Genomic DNA, 23,147 nt, shown 5'->3' with positions numbered 1-23,147 from the left:
TCCTGTATGTGTGGGTGGGTGGCTGGGCGGTGTGTAGGTGGTGCCGATCTCTTTTACATTTTAAACTACGATGTTGTGAAGGTGATGGGATGTCATGGGATTTACAGAAAGCATTGTTTTTGGCATATTGAATGCTTATTCACTTTCAATAATATTAAAACAGTTTTTTTTTTCACCTGGCACTTCCAAGCATTATCCCTCCGCATCAAGACCCCCCATCTGCAACTCAAATGTGACGGCAGGCCTACTGTACGGTTCTGAAGCCTGGGAAGTGACAAACACCATCAACAACAAGCTCCAGACCTTTACCAACCGATGCCTACACCACATCCTGGGAATTAGATGGTCAAAAAGATCTCCAATATCAGCTTGTGGGGGGAAAAACAGCCAAATCCCACTAGCCAAGACACCAAGAAGAACAAATGGGGCTGGATATGACACACCTTACGCAAACCAGCTGACACCGTTGCCTGACAGGCACTTGACTGGAACCCTCAGGGGAAGAGGAGAGTTGTGAGACCAAAGCAGACCTGGGAAAGAGCAGTAGAGAGCGAGACACATGGCCCCCACTAATGGGGGCTGCCCACAACCGGTTCCGCTGGCGAGGTGTTGTTGCGGCCCTATGCTGCTTGAGGAGTAGCAAGGACTAAATGTTTTCAAAGAAGGTGTGAAAAAATAACACATCGTTGAAGACTTGTCCCTGTAACCTGTTTGAGGCTTTATTGGCATTTTGAAACGTTCAGGCGCTTTTTATTCCTGTAAAATCGAGGCCGGTTTGTTTAAAGTGGTCGATACTATTGGATTTATTTATGAAGTGGTAGATAATATTAGGATTTTTGAACCGCTCAGTATTATCAGGTTTGTTTAAACTGGTGAATACTATTCTTTGCTATAAGACATGGTAAATATTATTTATTTACGTGAATATACCTCTTACTCGGGTTTCATTTCGTTGTCGATCTTTGCCATTCCCTAAACCCATACCTCGTTTATTTTTTGTTGGCACATTGATCCCAAGCCAAAGGCATCCTTTAAAATAAAAACCAATTATCGACTCCTTGCTGACGGTTTGCGCGGTAACCTGTTGATTTTCTGTCAGCGCTGATCCGATTCATTTGCAAGAGAAACGTTGCTTGATTAATTTGCCACAAAAAGGGCTGAAAGTCCGATGTCTTTGAAAACTGTAATTTTTCAGAAGCAGGGAGGGCTGGCAACGTGGGAGGACAAGTAAGATAACTCTTCACAAAAGACCGTTTTGGTGCCATGTCAGTCCTAGTCGAAGTCTTCGTTATAAAGGTGACAAGTGTACCGGAAGTAAGGGTTGAGGTGTAGGGATTTGAGATAAAAACTTAAAACTTTGTCGGGAACTTAGTCTGACAGTCTCACTTAATCACGGAAACGTGATTAATAAGTGACCTCGGGTCATTCAACATGGCGAACCACGGCGCACCGCCAGGCGGCACTGACGTCATCAAGCACGCAAAGCAGACCAGGCAGAGCAGAGGGCAAGCGCACCGGGGGCACCGGGGTCAGCTAGGGCATGATGGTTGGTTGGCTTGTTGGCTGGTTACGAGGTAGATGACGATATGCCTAATTGTCTCGACGTCAGTAGTCAGACGGTTGAACAGACCTACAGCTTCGTTCCACTCGGTCGAGAACAACAGTACGTCCCTCGTCTGCGCATCCATCGAGTTTTCCAAAAATATATCTCTTCCTGGAAACCCCTCGTAAGCCATATTGTCATATTGCTGCTAGCAAATCGAAGACATACTTTTTGTGTTACCAGAAAGTCGAACATTTTGTTTTTGTTACTAGCCATCGAAGGATGGATTTTTTTTTTTTTTTTTTTTTGCCCAAAAATCGATGTCAAGGTCTAGCTCAGTGAACGGATATGGAGGACAGATAAAGACCGCGATGATGATGGCGATATTTCGACAGCGAAACAGGATGGGGAAAATTGATTAAGTAGATAACATAAAGAAAAAGAGCTGAAGAGTCTGGTCGGTTAGGGGACATCATCTGTCTATATCCGCTTATCTTTCCCACGACACGTTCAGAATATAAGAGAAGCGATGCCACGTCTGGGCTGTGTTTACTGTCAGTGTGCATTAGCAGCTGTAGTCCCTCAGTGTAATGCTGCTGTGAATTGTAGACAGTTCCAGTACACCCAGTAACTGGAGTTGTACCAGCGCGGACCGTTCTAAGCCCATCTATCCTTACTTAAGTTTTGAGTCCATAAGCATCTTGCTGGCGTGAATGTGTGTATGTGAGAGAGTTGGTCTGCTGCAGCAGCCTGAGGTTAGGTCAGTGCAGCAAGAGGTGAGAGGGCGGTAAAGGATGGCGTAATGGGGGAGGTAATGATGCTTCGTCAATTATTCAGCGCATGCGCAGTACACACTCGTCAGTGGTTAAAGCGAAAGCGAGGGCTGACAAATGACAAATGAGGGTAACAGAGGGTTCAGTCTGTTAGCCACTCGGTTGCCTTTTGCCGAGACATTTGAACGTAAAGCGATTTGTGGGAGAGATCACTGTTGTGTGAGAACTCGAAAGACGAACATTGTGGTAGCAAGAAATACAAAGAGCTGCGGTCGACATTTTGTGTCAGGATTTTAGATAAATGACCCCTGTTCAATCAGCTAGACCCCAGCATCACATTGTGGGTATGAAAGCCAGTGAAAACATTACAAGCGCCACCGGGACGAGCATAACAACGGCTAACAGAGTAAACTCCAACATCTTTGCCAGGCGTGGACAAAAGTAGCCTAAAAGATGCATGTTGCAGCATCAGACATTGATTCCAAAATAACAGTTCGCGGAGAGTGGGAAAATCAGCACTGTTGCAAGATATACTTTTATAAGGAGGTCAACATTTTTTTTAATTTAAAGAACGAATTCTTGTACAAACAGAAATGTGCAGATTGATGTATTGCCAAATTTCACCTTGCTGTGCTTCCAAATTATAAAAAAACTGTTTATATAAAGCAACAAACAGCAAATAATACTTTTATTTTATTTTTTTTTACGACCAGCCCTCACACACAAACACGCGCGTTCGTGTTTGTGCTGCCCACTTTACTTTGGCAAGAATGGACAACTGTGAAAGTGACTTTGTCAGACTGGAAATTCTCTTTGATTTTAATCGCTCTTTCTCCTTGTCAGTAAATGGTGAATGGGTTAGCTGGTAGAAGATGTTCACAGTGAAAGAATGCTATAAGCTGAGCCACCCACAGATGGCCGGCAAGGCCAATAACACAGTACTGCCAACAACTTGCCTCTACCACCGTCGAATATAGAAATAGTAACAAATCCACGTGGAAGCCATTGCTTTAACTTGAGTACCATCCTCCTTCCCCTTACACAACCGTCAGGCTCAAGTGGCGCCTGGGCGGTGGAGGAGGCTGCCTTCTCTTTCCTTCCCTCAAATCAAACTTGTGGTCCAAAGAGATCCAACAGGATTAAGAATTGAGGCGTCAGCATGTTGGAGCATCAGCTCAGCGGCCATGTTGAGGCTACTGTGAACAGGTGCTGACGTCCTGAGTTTTACTCTGATGGATGTGGTTCTCGCCCTTTTCGCCTGGTGTTGTTTGGCTTCTCTAAGCCCGTGCTTTTTGTGGTTGGGATTTCCCAGTGAGAAAAGTTTTTTTAAAAAAATAATTAATTTTAACACTAATTCCACACTTTGAAATCAACGCCAAAGCCAGAAAAACGTATAAAAGATGTGAAGTGTGCTGCATGTATAACCGTGCCTCTGTGTGTGTGTGCTTGTGAATGCTTTGTACTCGCAATTCATATATTCACGTTTGTATTACTAAAGCACAATATGTGTGTCATGCTATTATAACCAGCCGTGTGTGTCAACAAGAGTCTCTCTCGCACACGTACACAGAAACGTGAGTGACGCCCACCATGTATTTGCTAACCTCTCCCCACACCCTCCAACCCCCACATCATTGGCTGTCACGTCATCTGTTAACTGTATTCACTGTAACGTCTGCTCCAGCCTGTATCTCTTAATGGCGAGAGCAGCTGCAGTAAGACGCCAGCATTTAATGAAAATAAATAGGTCAGTTTTTTTTTAAACCTCCATCTTTCCCGAAAAACATCCTCTGAAAGTCGGACTCAAACTTGCAGATTTCTTGCCGTCTGTCTTCTGCTTAGACTTATTTATTTAAACACATGTAATAATTCTAGACATTAAAAAGAAAAAACTAAACTACAATGACTAGACGAATATAAATCTTCATTAAACAAATTTTAGAGATAGGTGTTTGTTCCTGATAACACTTTTAAAAAAAGATGTCTGCTTGGCCCAGTGCTTGCTTTTGTGTAGTCTTTTCAGGTGTACTGATTAGAGCCCACATGCACAGCGCGTCTCTATGATGCGTGTGCATGCATGGATGCGAAAATGATCTTAAAACCGTCTTAGCGTGACTTTCTACCTGGAAGTTAAAGACATTCAAAAGTCGTTACTAGTAAATATCAGTAGAACACTGCCTCGAGTGGAAGTCGGGTCACAGCTGGTTATACTGAGTAAGGTCCGGAGTTAATCCATTTTTACCTAAACTTCCAAACCCGACTAACTTTTGTGACTAACATGAAGGGCACAGTTGGCAAGTATGTAACAGTGTTTGATAAAGATTTACAGGTAGGTTTCTAGATATCTACATAGTATATATGCATGTGTCAGATTTATTAATGTCTTGTTAAGAAGACCCTTAAACTAGTGATATTTTATTCCGTCTGCGCTGGCCACCCAGGTCATACTGCTCCCCTGTGCACCCGGGCCCTGATCGCCCTCTCTACGTGCATGGCGCTGGTTCCACGCGCACACATGATTTACTGTCTTGTTGCGGTTCGTGATTACAAAAGCTTGCTTGCTTAAGTTTTTTGAGGATTTTCTTGTTGGTTTTGTTTTTAATGAAGGTCACGACCGCGAGGGACATTTCTTCCGTTCACAGGACTATGGCGGCAAATGGAGCTAGGTCAGACCATGTAATGCAGCGCCACTCGGAAACGAGGCTAGGTCACCTCAGTCGTAAACATCTCCCTTGGCTACGCTCATAACTCGACAGTCACAATGTTTATTGAGGGGCTTCCACTTTTGAGGCGTAATACATTTGACATTAACCCTTTCTCTCTCCTATCCCTTCCTTCCTCTGCCCCCACGCCCGCTTCTACTTCTCTCTCCTCCTCCAAGTTGTCTGCCCTTATCTTTGCGCTCTTCCTTCTTCCCGAGTGCTGAGAAGCTGCAACATTATAATACTTGACTGGAGATTTGTTGGTTTTCTTTCGAAGGACAATATGACAATGCAGTAAAGTTCTGCTGTATTGACAATGCTACGAGAAACATCCTATTAAAAAAAAAACCAGTGCCTCCAACCCGTAAAAATTAGCGAGGTTTTAATATTTATTTCAGCTAATTATTTATTGAAATCACGTTTATATTAAATCGGACCATGAAGTACATGCAAAATGCTCGTGAACGCGACTAAAAGGTCAGTCTGTCCTGCCTTTGACCTGACCAAAAGGTCACATCTTTGATACCTTCGTCGTGACCCCGTCAAGATGGATCACGCAGAGAAGTAGGGGCCATTGACGTCATAGCAGCACCGTTGATCCGCTGTTAGATTCCGAGGTCAGCTGATTAGCCCTAGGCGACAAGCTAGAGGGTCTTGACTAGAAATCGACTTGGTCTTACTCTACCTGGCAACTACCTGTCACCCTCAAAAACAAACACAAACAAACAAAAAATTCGCCGTGTGTTCTAGAAATGTCAGTCATGTGACGTCAAGCTATCGAGCTGGTTGGTGACTGGATGATGCCGCGTGAACTGCTTTGTAAACTCCTTGTCGCGTCCACTAAACCTCCCCAAGCTGGGGTCCATAGTTTAATAAATCTTTAAAATGTTGTATTTTAATATATTGCAATATATTTTAAGAAACTTATATATTTATAAACATTTTAAAGCAACAGCCTCTTAAATGCTTCTTTCCTTACAACAAATTCAAAGCACTTTTAATTCTAAAACTAGTTGTTGAAAACCAGTCGGGAAAAACTGCAAACAGTTTTGTTTGGTCTCGCTTATCAATTAACATTCAAGAGTTCATTAACTTGTGTTATTTGTTATATGCAAATATAACTGGTCAGCTGTCATTCATGAAAAAATATAAGATAACATGTTCTGCTTAGAAATAGGCTTTAATGATAGAAATGTAAATCATGCTACAAAATTTTGACTATTATTTTTGAAATTCTATAGTTAGGAGAAACCGTCACCTATGTGGAAGATTTAACGTCAGATTTCCGATAAACGGTTACATTGTACAAGGCCTGGCGGGTTTCGAACCACCTTAACCCGCCTGTCCTAAGTGTTAGCAGCGTGAAGTAGCCGTGTAAACAACTACCCATTCCTCAGAAACATGGAGGAATACATGTTTGTGCGTTTCTATCTTATTCGGCGCGCTCACGCACACAGACACACTGCTTTCTGTGCGTGCTGACACGAGTACAATATTGCGTGCGTTGACATTCCCTCAGTAAACCCGTCGCCCACCGGCTGGGTGAGTGTAGGGAGAGAGGTACTGTCAAGGATAAATTACAGATGATCGATATTTTATTTATGGGAGATCGACGGCAGTGTCACCTGGAAGATAAAAGAGACGAAGACGTCAGCCAGCAGATTGCCACCGCTAGAGGGGAAATGGCAAGAGCGATTGAAGGCGACGCCAGGTCGCGGTCGCGGTGTGTGGTGTGTGTTGTCGACGGTAAGGTGGACGGCGCCAAAGGGGAGAGCAGTGCAGATCTTGCCTTCGAGGTCGCTTTCTGGAACGCAGCAGACGCTCTTTACCCTCCTTCTCCCAACCTCCCCAAAACCCTCCTGTCCCACTCTCGGGTCGTGTGTCTAGGGTGTGGAGGTGGTGGTCAGTGGAGGGACGGTGGAAGGGAAGGGAGGGGCTAGCTGGCGCTCGAAATGGAACAAGCGGAGGACCCTTGTTGACAAGAGAGACTTCTCGCGAGATACCTGGCCTTTCCAAGACCTCCACCACCCACTTTCATTGCACCTTACCAACTTTACTAATCTATTTAATTGTATATGTCTTTGTTAGTTTATGGTGCAGCCAGGTTGTATGATTTCCGGTCTTTGTAATCGTCGTATAAAACCTCTCAGGAGGAGAGAGGTTGTAGTGTGCAGCCTTGACCTGGATGTTTGGGGTAAGGGTGACCGTTCTGCCTTGTGTCATGTTAATCTTGGACGGCTCTCAAGACCGAACCTGTTGAGACTGCTCCTCTTGTTGTTACAGGATCGTCTCTCCCTTTGATATAAAGGGTTAACATGCTTTCTATCCTAGGAATTATTATAGTTATGGTGGTGTTGACTGCTGCTGCTGCAGCTGCTCCGTTAGACGTGGGGAGACAATCCGTCACAGGATGTTGTTTTGAGGCTTGTGCCAGGAGTTTGAGCTAGGGTGCAATTTATTAACTTTGTGCAGACTTTGTTATTTGTTATTTACACTCTCAACGCAGGTCTGTTTTTCTTTTCTTTTACCATGAATTCTAAACTTTTTAAAACTGGGATTTATTCTGTGGGTTGGTGGGTGAATGTTATCGATAAATAACATGCAGTTTGTATTTTAGTACCGTGTAGCTCTTGATGTATTTTGGTGCGAACGAAACAGTCACTCTTTCTCACTCTCTGAAAAGGTTGTTTTGCAGTACAAATGAAAAGAAAATTGTGCAGTTTGTCTTCTTATATTTATGATTCTGGATTTATGAAAACTTCAATTTTTCTCACCTTTGGTGGAGAAAAGCTGTGTAGTTCTGAAGTCTCCATGAATCTCTTTCTCTTTCTCTTTCTCTCTCTCACTCACATTTCGTATAAACATTTATCGTTTACTATAACTTAGAATTAGCAGTTTCATGAGCTTAAGTTTCGTACAATTGTATTCACTTAAAAAATGAATGCAGTTAAAAAAATTATAATCGTAGATGCAAGGAGGGGCGAACATGGTTATGAGTGACAGAGTGGTGTGTGTTTTAAACTTGAAGACCTCGGCTTGAAAGTCCTCGAAAATGGAAGTGGACGTGTATAGTAATCTTTATCATCCTTTATTGCCAGTCTACTCTTACACGACACAGACCACTGATTGACAACAGCGCTGTCTGTGTTCGTGTGTTGTTCGTGTGTGTGTTCGTGTGTGTGCTCGTGTGTTCGTGCGTGCGTGTTGTGATCAGCTCATCTTAAATGACACCTCAACAGAGCTTAGGAACAAACAGATAAACATCATTTGAGCATGCCCAGCGCACAGCTTCTGGAATATCTGACTAGATGATGGACACAATGACCCTCAGTTCCCATTTGCTATCTCAGGCCGCAGTGCAGCTCATTGCAGGTGCAAAATACGGAGGGTGCAGGTGTTATTAGCGCCTTACACAGCTACACTGGGTGTTGTGGAGTGCACTTTCATGTTGGACAGGTAGCGGCATGCCAGCGCGGGACAGGTATAGCTGTAGGCGAGGGATTTGAAGAGTGCTAGGCAGTGGAGAGCGTGTGGAGGCTTGTGGTAAAAATAACTGCCGTGAATCTTAAACAAAACTTTTATCCAACTGCCGAGGGCACTAGAATAAACTGGGGCGTATTAAAGGCTCACTAACAGGCAAAGTTTTTTTTCACCTGAGTTGGCTTACTTTCCCAAAGGTCGGACTAAACACGCGCGATAGACAAGCCTTTAAAACCATGTCACCTGGGCGGTCACTGGGTCAAAATCGTGATGTCATCTAAGAATGATAGTTACCTTTGATATGTACAGGTATTTTTTAAAAATAATTTGCATGCTTGCCGCTCTGTGGAGAGTATACTTCAGTGACCATACGCGCATCTTGCGGTTTTGTCTCAAAGTTATGAAACACAGGCAACGATTTCTGACAACTGACAGTATCAAAGTTGATTAACCTGCCAGAGTGCAGGTGTACACCGGCAGGTACACCGGCCTCGATAAGTGTGAACAAACAACGGGGGATTTTTTAGGTACAGTTGCAAAAAGTGATGAGCTGTACAATGGCTCGTGGTTCAGAAGGTGATATATGGTAAAATGGAACCGAGAAATAGTCGCTGCAACTTCCTGGTCTCTGTAGTCGTGGAAACGGACGTTGCTTGCCGTTTTTATGCTGTGTGCGTCAGGTCACTTCGATCTGGCGCAGCGATGACGTCACTGTACTGACTTATGCAAACTCCCCTCTTCCCACCCTTCACCCTCTCTCACTCTACACCTCATTATTTTTTTTTTCATTCCTTTCCTCTTTTCCTGTCTGTCCTTTCCCCTTCTCTCCGCTTCATTCTTCTTCAATCAGACAGCATCTAAAAAAGACGCCGGAGAATAAGCACCTGTATACATTATACACACGGCAGCACCTTATTGAATCTCGTGGTGCTCGCGCGTGATTGAGAAAAGATCACAGAGTCCGTAATTTAAAACCGCCAAAACCGATTAGATGTCTACCGTTTTTTTTTTCTGGTGCCTCGCAACAGACTGAAGAAAAGGGCGGATGCAGGACAGTGGTTGGGGGAGTGGGGAGGGTGTAAAAGAGGCAGAGAATGATTACAGCGTAGATCGAAGAAAGTAAATTTTCTCAGGAAGTTGGGCAGACAGCAAAGAGATGCAATTAGGGAGATATTTAATATATCATTTGTAAATTATAGTCAGCCTCGGCAACAATATTAAGTTCGTGCCTATATATGTATAAAGGCCCTCTTAACTGGACCGAATTTCTTAATATGTGCCTGCTTGGGTAATGTTTGGGTTACTGTCATATGAAAAGAACTTAAATTTTGAAATTATGAGTCCAGATGGGAAATATTTACTGTATCAGTGTCGCCCTTTTTTTTTTTTTGCGGCTTGCACGAGTTAATCATAAACATAGACGACAACATAATCCCCCTCCCCAGTTAATTTTTTTTTTTTCTGTGCTGTCCACGTTTTTTGTTAGAGGTCGCAGAAATGTCATCCCTGTCATACACAAAGGGCGTGTAGCTCTGTCGTCCGACGGTCACACAGTCGGGGAGTGAAGAAACGCTGTACGCATGCGCCTCGCAACTTCTGCTCCAGACTGTGAGGTCGCCGCCGCTGTCTTCCTGCGAGTCGACAAACAGAGAGACCGCGATGCCCAGATATCCTCGGGATCTCATTACAGTCCCTGATTTTTTTTGTCGTATATTCGCCCCACCCAATAAGTTTCAATATTGTTTCCTTCCTCACAACTGTAACCAATAGTTTGGGGCCGTATGTACCACACTTTTCTACAATAAAACGATTTTTAACATTAAAATCGTTTTAAAAACAGGGCTTATAAAGAGGCTTATAAAATGATTTTAAAACTGTTTTAGATGTTTTAAGTCTGATTTCTGTCAGATGTCTTTCCCGTCAGCACATTCAAACGTAGAAATAAAGTTTCCATTAAAAAAACTATCGACCACCGACCCTACCACCTGTCAACCCGACCATTACTAAGAATTCATCGAATAGGACTTTAGAAATGTGTACTCGAGCACATAGAGTGTTTAAAGTATAGTTTGAAACTGAAAGTGTGGATGCAATACAGTTAATAGGTGAATATTCATGATGTTTCCAGCTCCTAAGTGTTTTATTTTCTTAGGTTTTCTTTAAGATCACTTCCTGGAGATGAACTTTCTTTAGTAGTTAATTCGATCGACGAGAGGCATTTTCTTTAGTAGTTAATGCGATCGCTTTATGGCTGAGGAACATAACAGCATAATCTTCATATCTGACAACTTCATATTTATGTTTATATTTAAGCCGCTGAAATAATTCACCGTCGTTTTAGTCTGTCAGCCTGTTCGCCTATAAAAACTTCCAGCTCTTTTTCCAAAGCCCGTTCTGATAATCACTGTTATTGCTCTTTAAACGGCTTTAGCAAGTTCAGAACAGCTCGGAGAGGAGAAAAACACTTATTTCCTAAATGAAAAACAAATCCTAAGTCTAAACGACTTAAAAATTCTGTCTTCATTCACTTCTTTAAAACAGTTTTAATGGTTAGAAGCCTACACACCGGGGGCTAGGTCTGGGGCCAGTTGCACAACGCGTTTCTAATTTTAAACGCTTTTAGGCCGTAAATCGATTTAGATAATCGGATTTCTTCACGCCAGACTTTCGTTCTCGTCTGCACAATTTTTCGTATGCTATTGTGCAAGGCATCTAAATGGCATAGCAGCGATTTTATTTTTAAAAAGTGTCTAAATTTGCTTCCTCAAAACAGTTTTAAGTTTTAGAAACATCTTTGCAACGATTTCCTGGTTTGTGAAAAACGCTGTCTCAACTAAATTCTCATTTTGGGAAGTTCCGTTTGAGCTGAGTGCTAATGAGAAAACGCCGAGGAAAAGGTCATCTTTAGTATAACTGCCGGAGATCCTCCTCATTAAGACACTTTTTTATGTGATGGCATCGCGTTCCGCCTGCTTTCTGCTGAGGTCGGCATCAATATCCTGCGTAAATCGCTGATTAAGACACTTCCGGGTCACGGCGCGTGGCCAGCTGTACAGCTGCTGACTGAAAGTGGGATAACAGCCACTCACATGGCTCGCGGCCACACACTGTTTGCTGACTGTGACAGCTAACTCCATTTAATTCATGTTGATGGTAGGTTTATAGGCCACATCACTGTCATTCGTTCATCACAGGGTCGTAATTTGATTGCATTGTGTCGCTTTCTTTTTTATTTTATTTGTTTGTTTGTTTTTATTGAGAGAAAGTCTGTATGGATTGTCTGAAATTCTCACATCTGACATCATTAAAGGTCAAAGCCAGTGCAAGAGTTTCGAGAAAATGGTAAGAAGTCTTTGCCACAACAGCGAGTCAACTTTCATGGCATCGCGGTAACAGTGGCTTTGCCTGTGTCCACAACGCAGGTGAAAATGATGTGTCTCGCGGACGAAACCATTTTCTTCATCTGGAGTTTGGAAATAATACTTTACAATGAAGCAAACCCAGCTTTCTACAAATAATGTTCAGCTGTAATCAACCCTTTATTTAGTCTTTTAGACAGAAAATTATGACTCTGCTTCAATAGGTACACAGCAGGGATGCACGAGATGTTTCTCTCTCACACACACACAATATCCAAACCCTAGCAAAATGCTTTCTTTTGAAAAGGTTTTATATAGCAGTGATGTAAAGATTTAGTCTGACCTGGTCAAACGTCCGTCCATTTGTTTCCAACCGTTCAGAAAAAGCATTTAAGGACTGCCAGATGTTCGGTAGCTGCACACCGACTTAGCTTTAGTGCATTTCCATCGATGTTGTTGCAAGAAAGACAGAAAAACTTGGAGATGTCCTCGGCTGAAAATGGATTTTTTTGTTTTGAAAGAGCTTTCAGGGAATCGACAGCAAGGTTCCTGCGGTGCAAGATAAGCAGTTGTATTCGGCTGTCTTGTTAGTTTGTCCTAGTGTCACGAATGCCAGTAAAGAGTTCTTTGTCCAGGGCAGAAGGTGGAGAGAGCATGTTTGGTCATTTGTGTCTTCCATCCAATATTTCACCATTTTCACAGCTGCAGAGTAATCACTTCTTTTGCCTTTAGGCAGTAAGCGAATACCGTTGATGAACAAGATGACAGATGTTTAAGGAGGCAGATTGCAAAAGCCCCTCTAGTGAAGGATGTTCCTGTGCCAGTCAACGTTTTTGTTTGTTTGTGGAGTTGGTGAGCACAGCTACACAAACTGACATTCTGGTTGAACTATCGCTGTTTTCTCGATCAGTTGAAACCGCACGATACCAGAACTATTTGTACAGCAAAAACTACAGCAACCATCAGCGGTGTATAAAGTGGCAACACGTCACCGGAAGCTCATGGATCAGGCGCAGAGTCGTGACGCGGTCTGCACGTGCACTACGGCACCCAGTGGAGGTGATCTGCGGGGCTTATTGGTCTCATTAAAATACCTCCCTGAGCAAGTCAGCAGTACAAGATAAGCAGCTGACAGCGTGTATCGAGAGCTGATTCAAGGCAAGTAAAAGTAGGGCTTCATCTTCATTTTTTTAAGACGCCATTAGTCCACATTAGAACCTCCTACGGTTGAAGAGTTGTCTCGGTCCAGGCATGATAAAAACAGTTGATTTGAAGCGTCAGGCCAAGTAGACAGCGCACTCACAAAGATAAGTTTACCTCCAACGGTCCTTCGAGAATAATGCCACTTGAATCTATTATCCTTCAGTTTTTCCCCCTCTCTCTTTCTCTCTGTGTGTTTATCTTCTTATTTATGACATCTGTCTTCCAGCCTATCTGCGTCGCTCTCACATGTATGCCACATATTGGGGTTATCACGTGCCCCTTTGTTTGTTATGTGTCATTGCACAACAGGAATCATAACTCAGTTATCAGGAGTCATACGTTTCTGTTGTCTATAAAAGAATAATATGGAAAATAATAAGTTGATAATATGGATGTATTTGGATGCAGTGTTTGATCAGATCAGCCATATAAAATGTGCGCATGCAAAAACATGATATCATTGATGTCATCCACCTCCCTGCTCTCCTTAGGGAGCATGCCGACACATGACCTGAATCAGCAGCGTTTGAAATATATGTTCGTGCAATCAAGTTTGAAAATGAGTAAGAAAAAATGTTTGTAACGAGTTTCAGAAGGGTCGAGAATGGTATTGGATCGCAAAGTGGGCGGCAAGGATGCAAATGTCCCGCCATTACTTCTGAACTTTAACAGTTCTGAGGGTTTTGCCTGTCCACAGAATAGACACAGGTTCCAACTACCCACAGTGTCCGAGTTACGAAGGATTACATTCCTGACACTGACATCGTCAGTTTTGTATGTAGGTCGAAACACCTACCTACAGTTGATCTCCAGTATCATTTACTCATATATTACACCTGTATATACACATCAAACATTTTAGAAGCATTTCCAAACATATAGATGATCTTAAATACAATATTAAAACTGTAAACTACTCCGCATGTTCGTGACAACGAACTGTTGGTAACTGGAACTTCTAAATTATTAATAATGTCTGTGGCAGTTCATTCGTGAGTTCGGATGTCCGTAAACGTCCTAGGGACTGTTTGTATACGTGTTGGAGTGAACTGCAAGGAATTAAAACCGAAGCACGCAGGACACGATGTTTACAGACCAAACATCACGTTGCAATGGCTCCTACCTCCACCCCACCCAACCCACCCAGTCGTCCCATCTTTATGCAATACTTAAGGCGAGACCTTGGGATTCTGGCTTTAATAAGAGATTTGTTGTTGGCTGCTTGCAGCACCGGCCCTGCAGGAATCCGTTGGCAGACGTCTTGTTCAAGCACTGGTAGTTGAAGGCGTTCTGTTGTCGTGGCGCTGCGAGATTGCGGTCAGCCTCCAACGGGATGGACCGCGTGGCGCACGTGCGGTCCTGAACATCAGCCGCACACCCCCACACACACACTTTTAGGTCTGTGTTTACGACCGACATACATCGTCTGGACAGTGGTCGAGCAGTTATTTATGAAAGTGGGCCACCTCGGATTTCCTCGATTCCGTCAAAATAGCTTGATAGGCAGAGAGCAGCTACATTTGCTGTATCTCATAAAGTACAAATGCATTCAAGCTTTGGTTTGTTGGGCTTTTTTGGGAGTGGTGTGGTGGTGGTGGTGGTGTAGGAGGTGGGTACTGTTGTTTGTCTGTTAGGTTGGGGTTATGCAAACAGGAAACATTATACGGACATGCTTAGCGTCTGAAAGTCTGAAAGATTGTGACGAGCTTCCTGTCACGTGGTATGAAGATCTCGCTCTTCCTAACGTGAAGTTTCAAGGTTATCGGCTCTGTTCACGCGAAAATACGCGAGTTCCCATTTATCACGTGTGTGAGTCCATCGTATCCGCGTGGACACATGTTGGGGAGACTCTGTCACACACAGTTGTTGTGTTGTTGTTGTTGTTGTTGTTGAGATGCAGTCTCTCATATCTAACAGTAAAGTTTGAATTTTCTTGAAATATTTTGAAGCCAATATTGAGCGCGGGATTTATAAACGTTGGGTTTTTTCCTTTAAGTTGGGATGGTGGGGTTGGGTCGCATATTTGTCTCCCTTTGTTGACTCAACATTCTGCGCGTTGTTTCTAAAACAGTTCATCCGAAAGAATTATTTTGCCGGTTGTATGATGATTGATCAGCAGGAGGGTGGCCTGGTGGCGCAGCGCTAAAACGCTTGTCACCAAGACAGCCTGTGGATTGAGATCCCACTTCTGGTCCTCGTAATTTCTATCTGGATACAGAGCCAGAGTGGCTCGCGGTGAATCTGTCTCATCTGCTGTCAAGTACCGAGAATCCTCCTAGTAGACCGAGAGAGTACGTAAGCTACAAGGACTAACCTCCTTGACTGGCACTGGCCGGACTAGGAGCAGGCCTGCCCGCACGTGGTGCTGACCCGTCGGTCCAGTCATCGGGGAGGACCCTGACGACACGCAGCAGCGGCAATGGACAGCCATAGAGGGCACTCTTTCTCTCCGTTTAGAAATTCTCTCACTGAGTAACTTGTCTATTCGGTTATGTTCGTTAACCAGTTTTTCTTCTGCCTGCCTCGGCCTGGTCCACTTTCGATGTACTCCTCAAGGTGTCGTGTCGAGAGACATGGCCGAACCAAGCCAGTTTTTGCCGTTTGACGATTATGAGCAGAGGTTGCGCTGCGTGCTGACTCGTTCGGTATGTATTACTTGTAAAGACTCGGAAGAGTCTCAGGAAGTATTAAATTATTAGACGGACAGACGATCCAGGCATTCAAAACCAAATGTGGTTTCCGTCTCGGTGAGCAAGGTTCAGGTTTGACAGCCATACAGCGTGATGGGGACTTGTGCAGCTTGAATTTCCTGACAAGCGCAGTTACCTGCCAACAAACCCTGGTGGTGACAGAGGTGTGAAAAATGGGAGAAAGCTCAGCCCCTTCCTCGTTAAATAGTTCTGAACGGACTTGACCCTCACACTCCTCGACCTACAGTCGACCTGAAAATTCCTCGACCAGAGCACAAGCCGTGTGCACAAGTTTATCTCATGTGCATTAACGACGACAACGATGCCTGTGACGTTTCGAGTGCCGACATACCAGCCTCGACAGCTGCAGCTTAGTGCCCGTATGAGCGACACGTGATCGCCGCGTTTATTGCTGTCCACACGAGCGTTCACAAGCGCGCTGTTACCTATTGCCCGGTGCCTCGACGTTTATGAAAGACCGAGTTGGTCGTAACCGCAGGTTTTAATACTCGCTTCGAGTCCTGCCGACTAGGTGTGCATTTTGGAGCAATAAATCTCGACTGGAAAATCGGGCCCTGCGGAATTTACTACCATGAATCCTAAACAGCCCCCTGTGCGAGGCACAAATAATTTACGAGCTTCATCAGTATCCCGTCTTCCCTTCCGTCACCCACAAGCTCCTGGACCCTTTCTGCTACATCTTTCTTTGCTTTCCCCTAAAAATGTCGTTTGCGGTTAGCAGAAGTCAATCTTGTTTTGTTGTTGTTATTGTAGTTATTGTAGTAATAGTGAGTTTTCAGAGACGCCTGAGTGACCACATCAAGACAAGGTTGTGATGTCAGCCATTTCGTACTCAACTGCCAGGGGTTTGACCTTATTAACTAAAGTCACTCGGGATCTTTGAATCTGTGGAACTCTGCTTTTCCCAAAGGAGAAATTTGTTGGTGAAAAAATATTTATTTGATGTGGGTCTGCTTTTTGGTTTCTGTCTCATGTTTTTCTTTATCATACGCCCTTCTCTTTTTGAAACTAAAAGCGAACGTGTTTATACTAGCACTGGAGTATTGACACGTGTGTGTGTGGGTGGGAGAGAGAAAGAGAATCAAAGAGGCAGAGAGAAAAGATGAAAGAGGGAGACGCGGGGAACGAGGATTCGAGAGAAAATTGTAATACACTCGTCGTCGACTTTGAAAATGCTAACAAAACAGACTCAGAGGAAGAACGTTAGGTCTAAGCCTCTTATTTATCATCGACCGCTATCTGCTTGACACCTGACATTCTCGGGATGCCAGACCGTTTGTCGGTGCCTCAGCAGTGCTTTGAAGTAGCAATAGGGAGCGACGCGTGAGAGTGGTTCACAAGTGTCTCGGCATTTCGATTTGCCTTCTGGAAGTGGCGGGCTGCGGTCGAACGGGTCTTTTAGTGTAGTGTGTTTTTGTTGGTAGCAAGGGGAAGGTGTGTTTTGAGAGTTAGCCGATTTCATTCAGATTCAGATTTTATAAATTACATATTTGTTTTGTTGTTATTTTTTATAGACTATGCTGATTCGGCGACTTAAGGTACATCATAGCCAAAGATTCAAGAAGCCCTTTTAAAGGTGTGTCACATACGTGAGTCAGAGTAAAGAGAATAATGAATTGAATGTAAAATAAAAAAAAAATCAAAACAAGGACTACAAAACAGTTTATAGCATAAAAGCAATCTTAATTCACCCTGAGTGTTTTAACGTGTCACCGCTTTTGCACTGCAGCTTCCCTTGTAATCATGTTGAACCTCGTCCAGGGGCCGTGTTCATGAAGCGTAGGTTAGTCATTGCCCAGGGAGTAAAATGGGAAAACCAGGGACAAACTTCTGTATATTGCTTTGTTTGTTTGTTTTTTTTCTCATGGGAAATCTTTGCCACGTCTTTTTTAACTACGGTCACTTGTATGAAACAAGATCCATGGAGTCTGGATGCCGCTTTGTACATGCGGAGACAAGACGCGTGCCCTTCGTTTCCCCGCCACGTGATATCCTACACCGGAGGATTTGACAGAAATACTAAAGAATCAGTGGACGGGCATGAAGTACTGTCATGAATAGCCTGTAGTAAGTTCGGCTGGCCGTTGAACTAGGTCATGGTGTCGACACGACCACGACCACCAGCCGTCGTTGACTTATCGTTGATGTGAGCGGCGTGTCCCGTTGGTGCACGTCAAACATGTCATTTGACGCCGTTGTCAGAAAGCCCGTTTATGGAGATGGTGTCGCTGACGTCGGCTGCGCACGTCACCACGCGATCTGATCTCAGGGCTGAGACGATTATTGCTGCTCCTGTCGACAACTACCCTAGAGTCGCAAGCACAACTTTGTTTCGAAGGGAGGACACTAGCAATCTCGTTTCTGATAGGACCTTTGAATTCGCGTAATACTCTGACATGGCCTTTCGATTCTTCCCAGACACGTGATATACCCAGGACGCTGACTGGCACAGTGAAAAAATGGGTTATAAACAGCAGGTCAACCGTCTTTCCCACAGTGGGCTGGGGTCGAACTATTCCTCCAGCCGGTTAACGTTAGATGTGGTGTTCGGTAAATCGTGTCCAAATTTATGGACTGTTGAAACAATATGACTTTCGAAAATAACAAAAAGTCCCAGCCCCTAACCCCAAATCTGAAATCGAACCACCTCTCATCCAAAGTCGAACAGATTACATATCAAGATAACAATAGTCGCAAACAGTTTGGAAGCTGAGCCCTGGCGCCACTTCGCTTTTAGAGTAAGGGTTGTGCTCACTTGTTGTGGATTCGATTTCTTCGGTAACTCTCTGAGGAAGAACGAGGAGGGGCAGAAAGGCACAAAGACCTTTGTGAACTAAACCGTGCCTTGCCCAGTTCAGGGATTGTACGCAGGGGAAAAAAATGTGTCTTTAAATATGATTTAAAGAAAAACCAGATCACATTTTTACCTTCTTGTCGTCTTAAAGATTTTTTAAGAAACTTTTGCGTTAATTTGCAGCCTTTCTTATCCTTAAAACCAGATTTTTTTAAAAATGAAGAATAAAGGTGAGAAAGTTCAGAACTTTTCTTCGAGAAAAGCTTTTCTTCGAGCGAGAAAGGAAATTCCTCCTAGAAATAAAATGCATTTATTAAGATTAAAAATCAGACGTCTTCCTTGGAGATTTTTTAAAAATCCAAATCGTTTCAGAGCAGTCGATTGAATTAAAAGAACCTATCTTCAGAAAAGGGGAGAAAACCCATATTTTTCACTTTCGTGTGATGCCAGAGCGGTTCAAGGGGCTTATTCTTTGACAGAATCGCATCAGAAATGTCTCGGCCTCGAGAGGCTGAGACAATCAAAGTCGCAGACTTTGCCGGACGTCTTGGGCGCTAAAGTCCGAGAATTCGTCAGTGGAAGTAAACGAGTTATCCTCTCCTATCCCCCGTCCATTATCTTGCATTTTCCGCCTTATCTAGGACTTCCTGTAGTGCCGCTGGTAGCCGTTAGTCCCCAGCTGTCCTCTATCCGCGTGCGGGCTTGCGCTGTCACGACTGGAGGATCCCCGCACGTCAAGAGCCTCTTTCTGGATGACTGTAAGGACCGCGGGAATCTGCCGCCAGCACCGCTTGTGGCGTCAGCAGTGAGCGACCGTTTCCCTCGGCCGTTTAAAAAAAAAAGACTAGTGTGTTTCCATTCTTTTTTATTTTGCTTTGTTTGTTTGTCGTTATTTTATATTTTAGTTACATTTTTACGGGAGGAAGAGGAGGAGATATTTTCAGATTTTTTTAAAATGAATTTTTAGTCACTTATTTTGATAGTCGGAATCTTAGCTCATGTGATTAAGCCTGTCAAAGGTAAACTGATACAGGATGTAGTTTTTACCGTGACTTGTACTCAGAGAGAACTGCACACCTGCACTAAGCTCGCGTTTTCCCGAGAGATCTTCTACACCTGCATTGCGCATGTCACAATCCACCCTCGTGGACATAAACTCTCCTGCTTATTTTGTACTTTGCTGATGCATTGAAGGGAGCTATCGGCGTTCTTTCATTTGTACTGGAGATTATGTGTGGATCACAGTCTGCTAAAGAATTTTGCAAGCATTCTTGTTCAGTCTGTTACATCTTGCAAAAGCAAGTGTGTTGTTGAGTGTGTCGAGTGTAAAATGTTAACATCTGTGTGCGAGAGAAAGAGATTGCTGAGTAAAGTGAAAATCTTCCTATAGCTTGTAAAATATTCTTTCTCTTCGTTCTTTAATGACTTTATCATTTTGACATATTCTCTCTCTCTCACACACACAGAACTTGCTGACGATAATGAATGGTTGTTTGTTGGTCCACATTATCAATCAGATGTTCTTACTAAATAGACGGAAACACTCGACCTTGTTGTTGATCTTGTTCAGTAAAAATATTACATTTAGAAATGGTCGAGCAGATAAGCGTTCAGTTAGCACAACAATCCAAGCACTCAACATTTAATTTGGTTTGTGCTTTACAAATAGGCAATACATTTTAGTCTGCTTTCAGAAACCTGACAAACCAAAGCAGAGGACAATTAAATCGAAATATCAGGACTGAATATCTAAAAACGTTTTAGCCAGTCAGAAAAGCAACATTGGTTTTTGTATGGTTTAGCATACATACTGTAGCCTGAAATACAATCTCACTGAAAGTGGAAAACTTTGTGGTGAAAAAATAGTTTCCGGTGGCACTGAAAAATAGCTTCATCAATATTACAGACCCATCCCTGGGATAATGGCGGCGTCCTTGGAGACTTCATGCGAACAAAGTATTGTGTAGACTATATAATACGCTCATCACGCTGGTCCACACAAAGAAAAGAGTGCTGTGCGTATGAAATGCGTGCAGCACTGGGTAATAACGGTTTCAGGATGTGCGGAAACAAGCATGTGGACAACTTTCGCCATCCGTGTGAAGATAGATCACTGGTTGTTGTCCGCTTGCCACCCCTTCCCCCACCATCTATACCTCTCGTTCGTTCTTCTTTTATTGCGTAAATACAACTACACAGCAACTCAAGCCCACGTCGGAAAAAATCACTTTTTAAGATGAAATATTCCTTTTAGCACTGCTGTCGGTTTAAAAATGCAAAACTTAAGTTCCTAACATCGAAATTGTAACTGATTTAACATACTTGGCCCTCTAAACACTCCCAGACCTCACAAGCCAGATATCTTTACGATCGCCGAGGATTTGCAAAAATGATTATTAAGTGCCTAAATGAGACAGTTTTACTCGCTTTTGCGTAGTTTTATGCAAATTTTACTGTACTTCATTGAGTGCCTGCCCACGCTTGTGTAGTGCGCATGAGAAAAAGATTAATAGACAATTCGGTATTAACAATTATTTGTGCATCCCACTTCCACAAAAACAAGCTTAATATGTTTCTTGGGCTAAGGGAGATAAGTCCCCTGATGTTTATGAGAGCTGTGATACTACTACACACGCCGGCGGCAGATACTTACCTGCCCATAACGACAGGCGGAGTGTGATTGCAGTTTGATGTCGCACGTGTTGCAGGACCCGCGCTTCAACAGCGAGATCGATGTCAAGATGGGCTACAAGACCCGCAGCATCCTCAGCATGCCCATCAAGGACAGCGAGGGCGAGGTGATCGGTGTGGCGCAGGCCATCAACAAGATTAGTGTCAAGGATGAGCCGTTTGACGAGCACGATGAGAAGGTGCCGGAAGTTTAGAAAACAGATTACTTTGAGTTGGGTTTTTTTTTTCTCCTTCGTTTGTTCGTTTGTTTCATTCTGTCTTTGTTCTTTTATTTTTTTAGTTTGTTTTCTTTTCTTCGTTACTTTCTCGTTCATTTTTTTTCTTTTTTATTTGTTTTGTTTTAGTGCTGTCTTTTATTTGTTCTCTTTTTTTTATTTCCTTTTTTTTAAATTTTTTTCTTTTATTTTTTTCTCTCTTTCTTCTTTATTCTTTTTTCATTCTGGGTTTTTGTGTTTTTTGTTATTGGAGATAGAGAAATTGGTGGACCTGTGTTTTTAGGGTACCTTTTTAAATATATATATAAATTAATAGAACCTTGGCAGATACGTCTTGCATGTCTCATAATCTTTTTTCTCTCTTCTTCACCAGGTGTTTGCGTCCTACCTAGCATTTTGTGGAATCGGTTTAAAGAACGCTCAGCTGTACGGAAGATCGCTGCTAGAGAACAGACGCAATCAGGTATTTAAATGTGCACCAAATGTGTTTCAACTAATTTAAACTTGTTTCACCTTCATTAAAGTCTCTGTTTCATTTAATCTAAACGTGTTTCATCTACATCTTTACCTTTTGCATTTCTTTAACATTTTGTCTACGTTAAATTTCATTCATTTCGCCTGTTACAAGTACATTGTTACAAGTACACGTTACCTGGGTTTGTCATCTGCTAATCTGTTTGCTGTCGTGTGAGGAACGAACTGTTTGAGAGTGAATATCTCTCACTGCAAAAGCCATGGCTTTGATGGTCCCAGGTAATCTCGAATTGTACACCGACAAAAGAACGGTACACAGAAAGTGTGACAACACTATTTTTCTTTTGTTGTTTTACTTCTTTCTGTTTTTAAAATCATTGTCGGAAACCATGTCAGTGACACCAGAATCTTTCACAACACTTGTTTTTCCATTGTAACACTTAACAATAACATGTAACAAAGATGCTTTTGGCAAACTCATGGAAAATGCATGGTTTGTGGTTTATATTTCAGACGGCATGTTTCGTCGAACAATCATAATTTCCCTTATTAGAGGACATTCACGATGTAACTTTTTGCGAATTATCCCTCTCCCCCACCCCCAATTTCTCTCTCTGCACGGCTGAAGAATAGCAAATTCTCCATCACCTATTTTCCCCACACACAGGGTGGGATGGAGGGACGGAAAAGTGACTACTTCGTCTCTCCTGCTCCCCTCATCATCATTGTTGCTACGCTTTTGTTCTCTGCGCAAAAGCGGAAACTGGAGCAGGCACAGACGGAGTTCTGTCTGCTGTGCAATGAAGCGAGCGGGTCCGGCATTCATCACGCAAACGCTCGCGCGGCCTGCTTGTTTGTGGTCAGGACACCAGGGCGGAAATGAGAACTGCCTGCACCTGCCAACACTATTTTCTTGCTCAGGGAAATAGATGTGAAGTTTGTTTTGTGATGGAACAAGCGAGGACGCGACATGTTCATAATTGATGAAGTTGTCAAGGCCAAACAGAAGAGTCTGTTTCCTTTCGAGCTGCGGTGTCGAACCTGAGCTCGTCTGGCCGCAGGATAAACCTCCAAGCCTCCGGGAACTATTGAGCCAGTGGCCCTTAAAATTACAACCTGTCAAGCAGACCGGATATAGTAGGGCGATAAAAGAAATAATCTTTAGTTTTCCCTCACTTGACTAAATACATTTGTCTCGTTGG

General features: G+C 43.2%; 1 protein-coding gene across 1 annotated transcript in view; it reads left to right on the top strand.

Moving 5' to 3' along the window:
• LOC112563018 (dual 3',5'-cyclic-AMP and -GMP phosphodiesterase 11-like) overlaps positions 1–23,147 on the top strand; it is a 92,045-nt gene that overhangs the window by 40,885 nt on the left and 28,013 nt on the right. The window contains 2 exon segments of the mRNA XM_025236701.1: positions 21,274–21,435; positions 21,845–21,934. Of these exon segments, the coding sequence (XP_025092486.1) occupies positions 21,274–21,435; positions 21,845–21,934 (252 nt within the window).

The sequence above is a fragment of the Pomacea canaliculata genome, linkage group LG1 (genome assembly GCF_003073045.1).
Source record: "Pomacea canaliculata isolate SZHN2017 linkage group LG1, ASM307304v1, whole genome shotgun sequence".
Taxonomy (NCBI): domain Eukaryota; kingdom Metazoa; phylum Mollusca; class Gastropoda; order Architaenioglossa; family Ampullariidae; genus Pomacea; species Pomacea canaliculata.
Note: the sequence above shows the minus strand (reverse complement) of the source record. Positions and strands in the feature narration are given on the sequence as shown.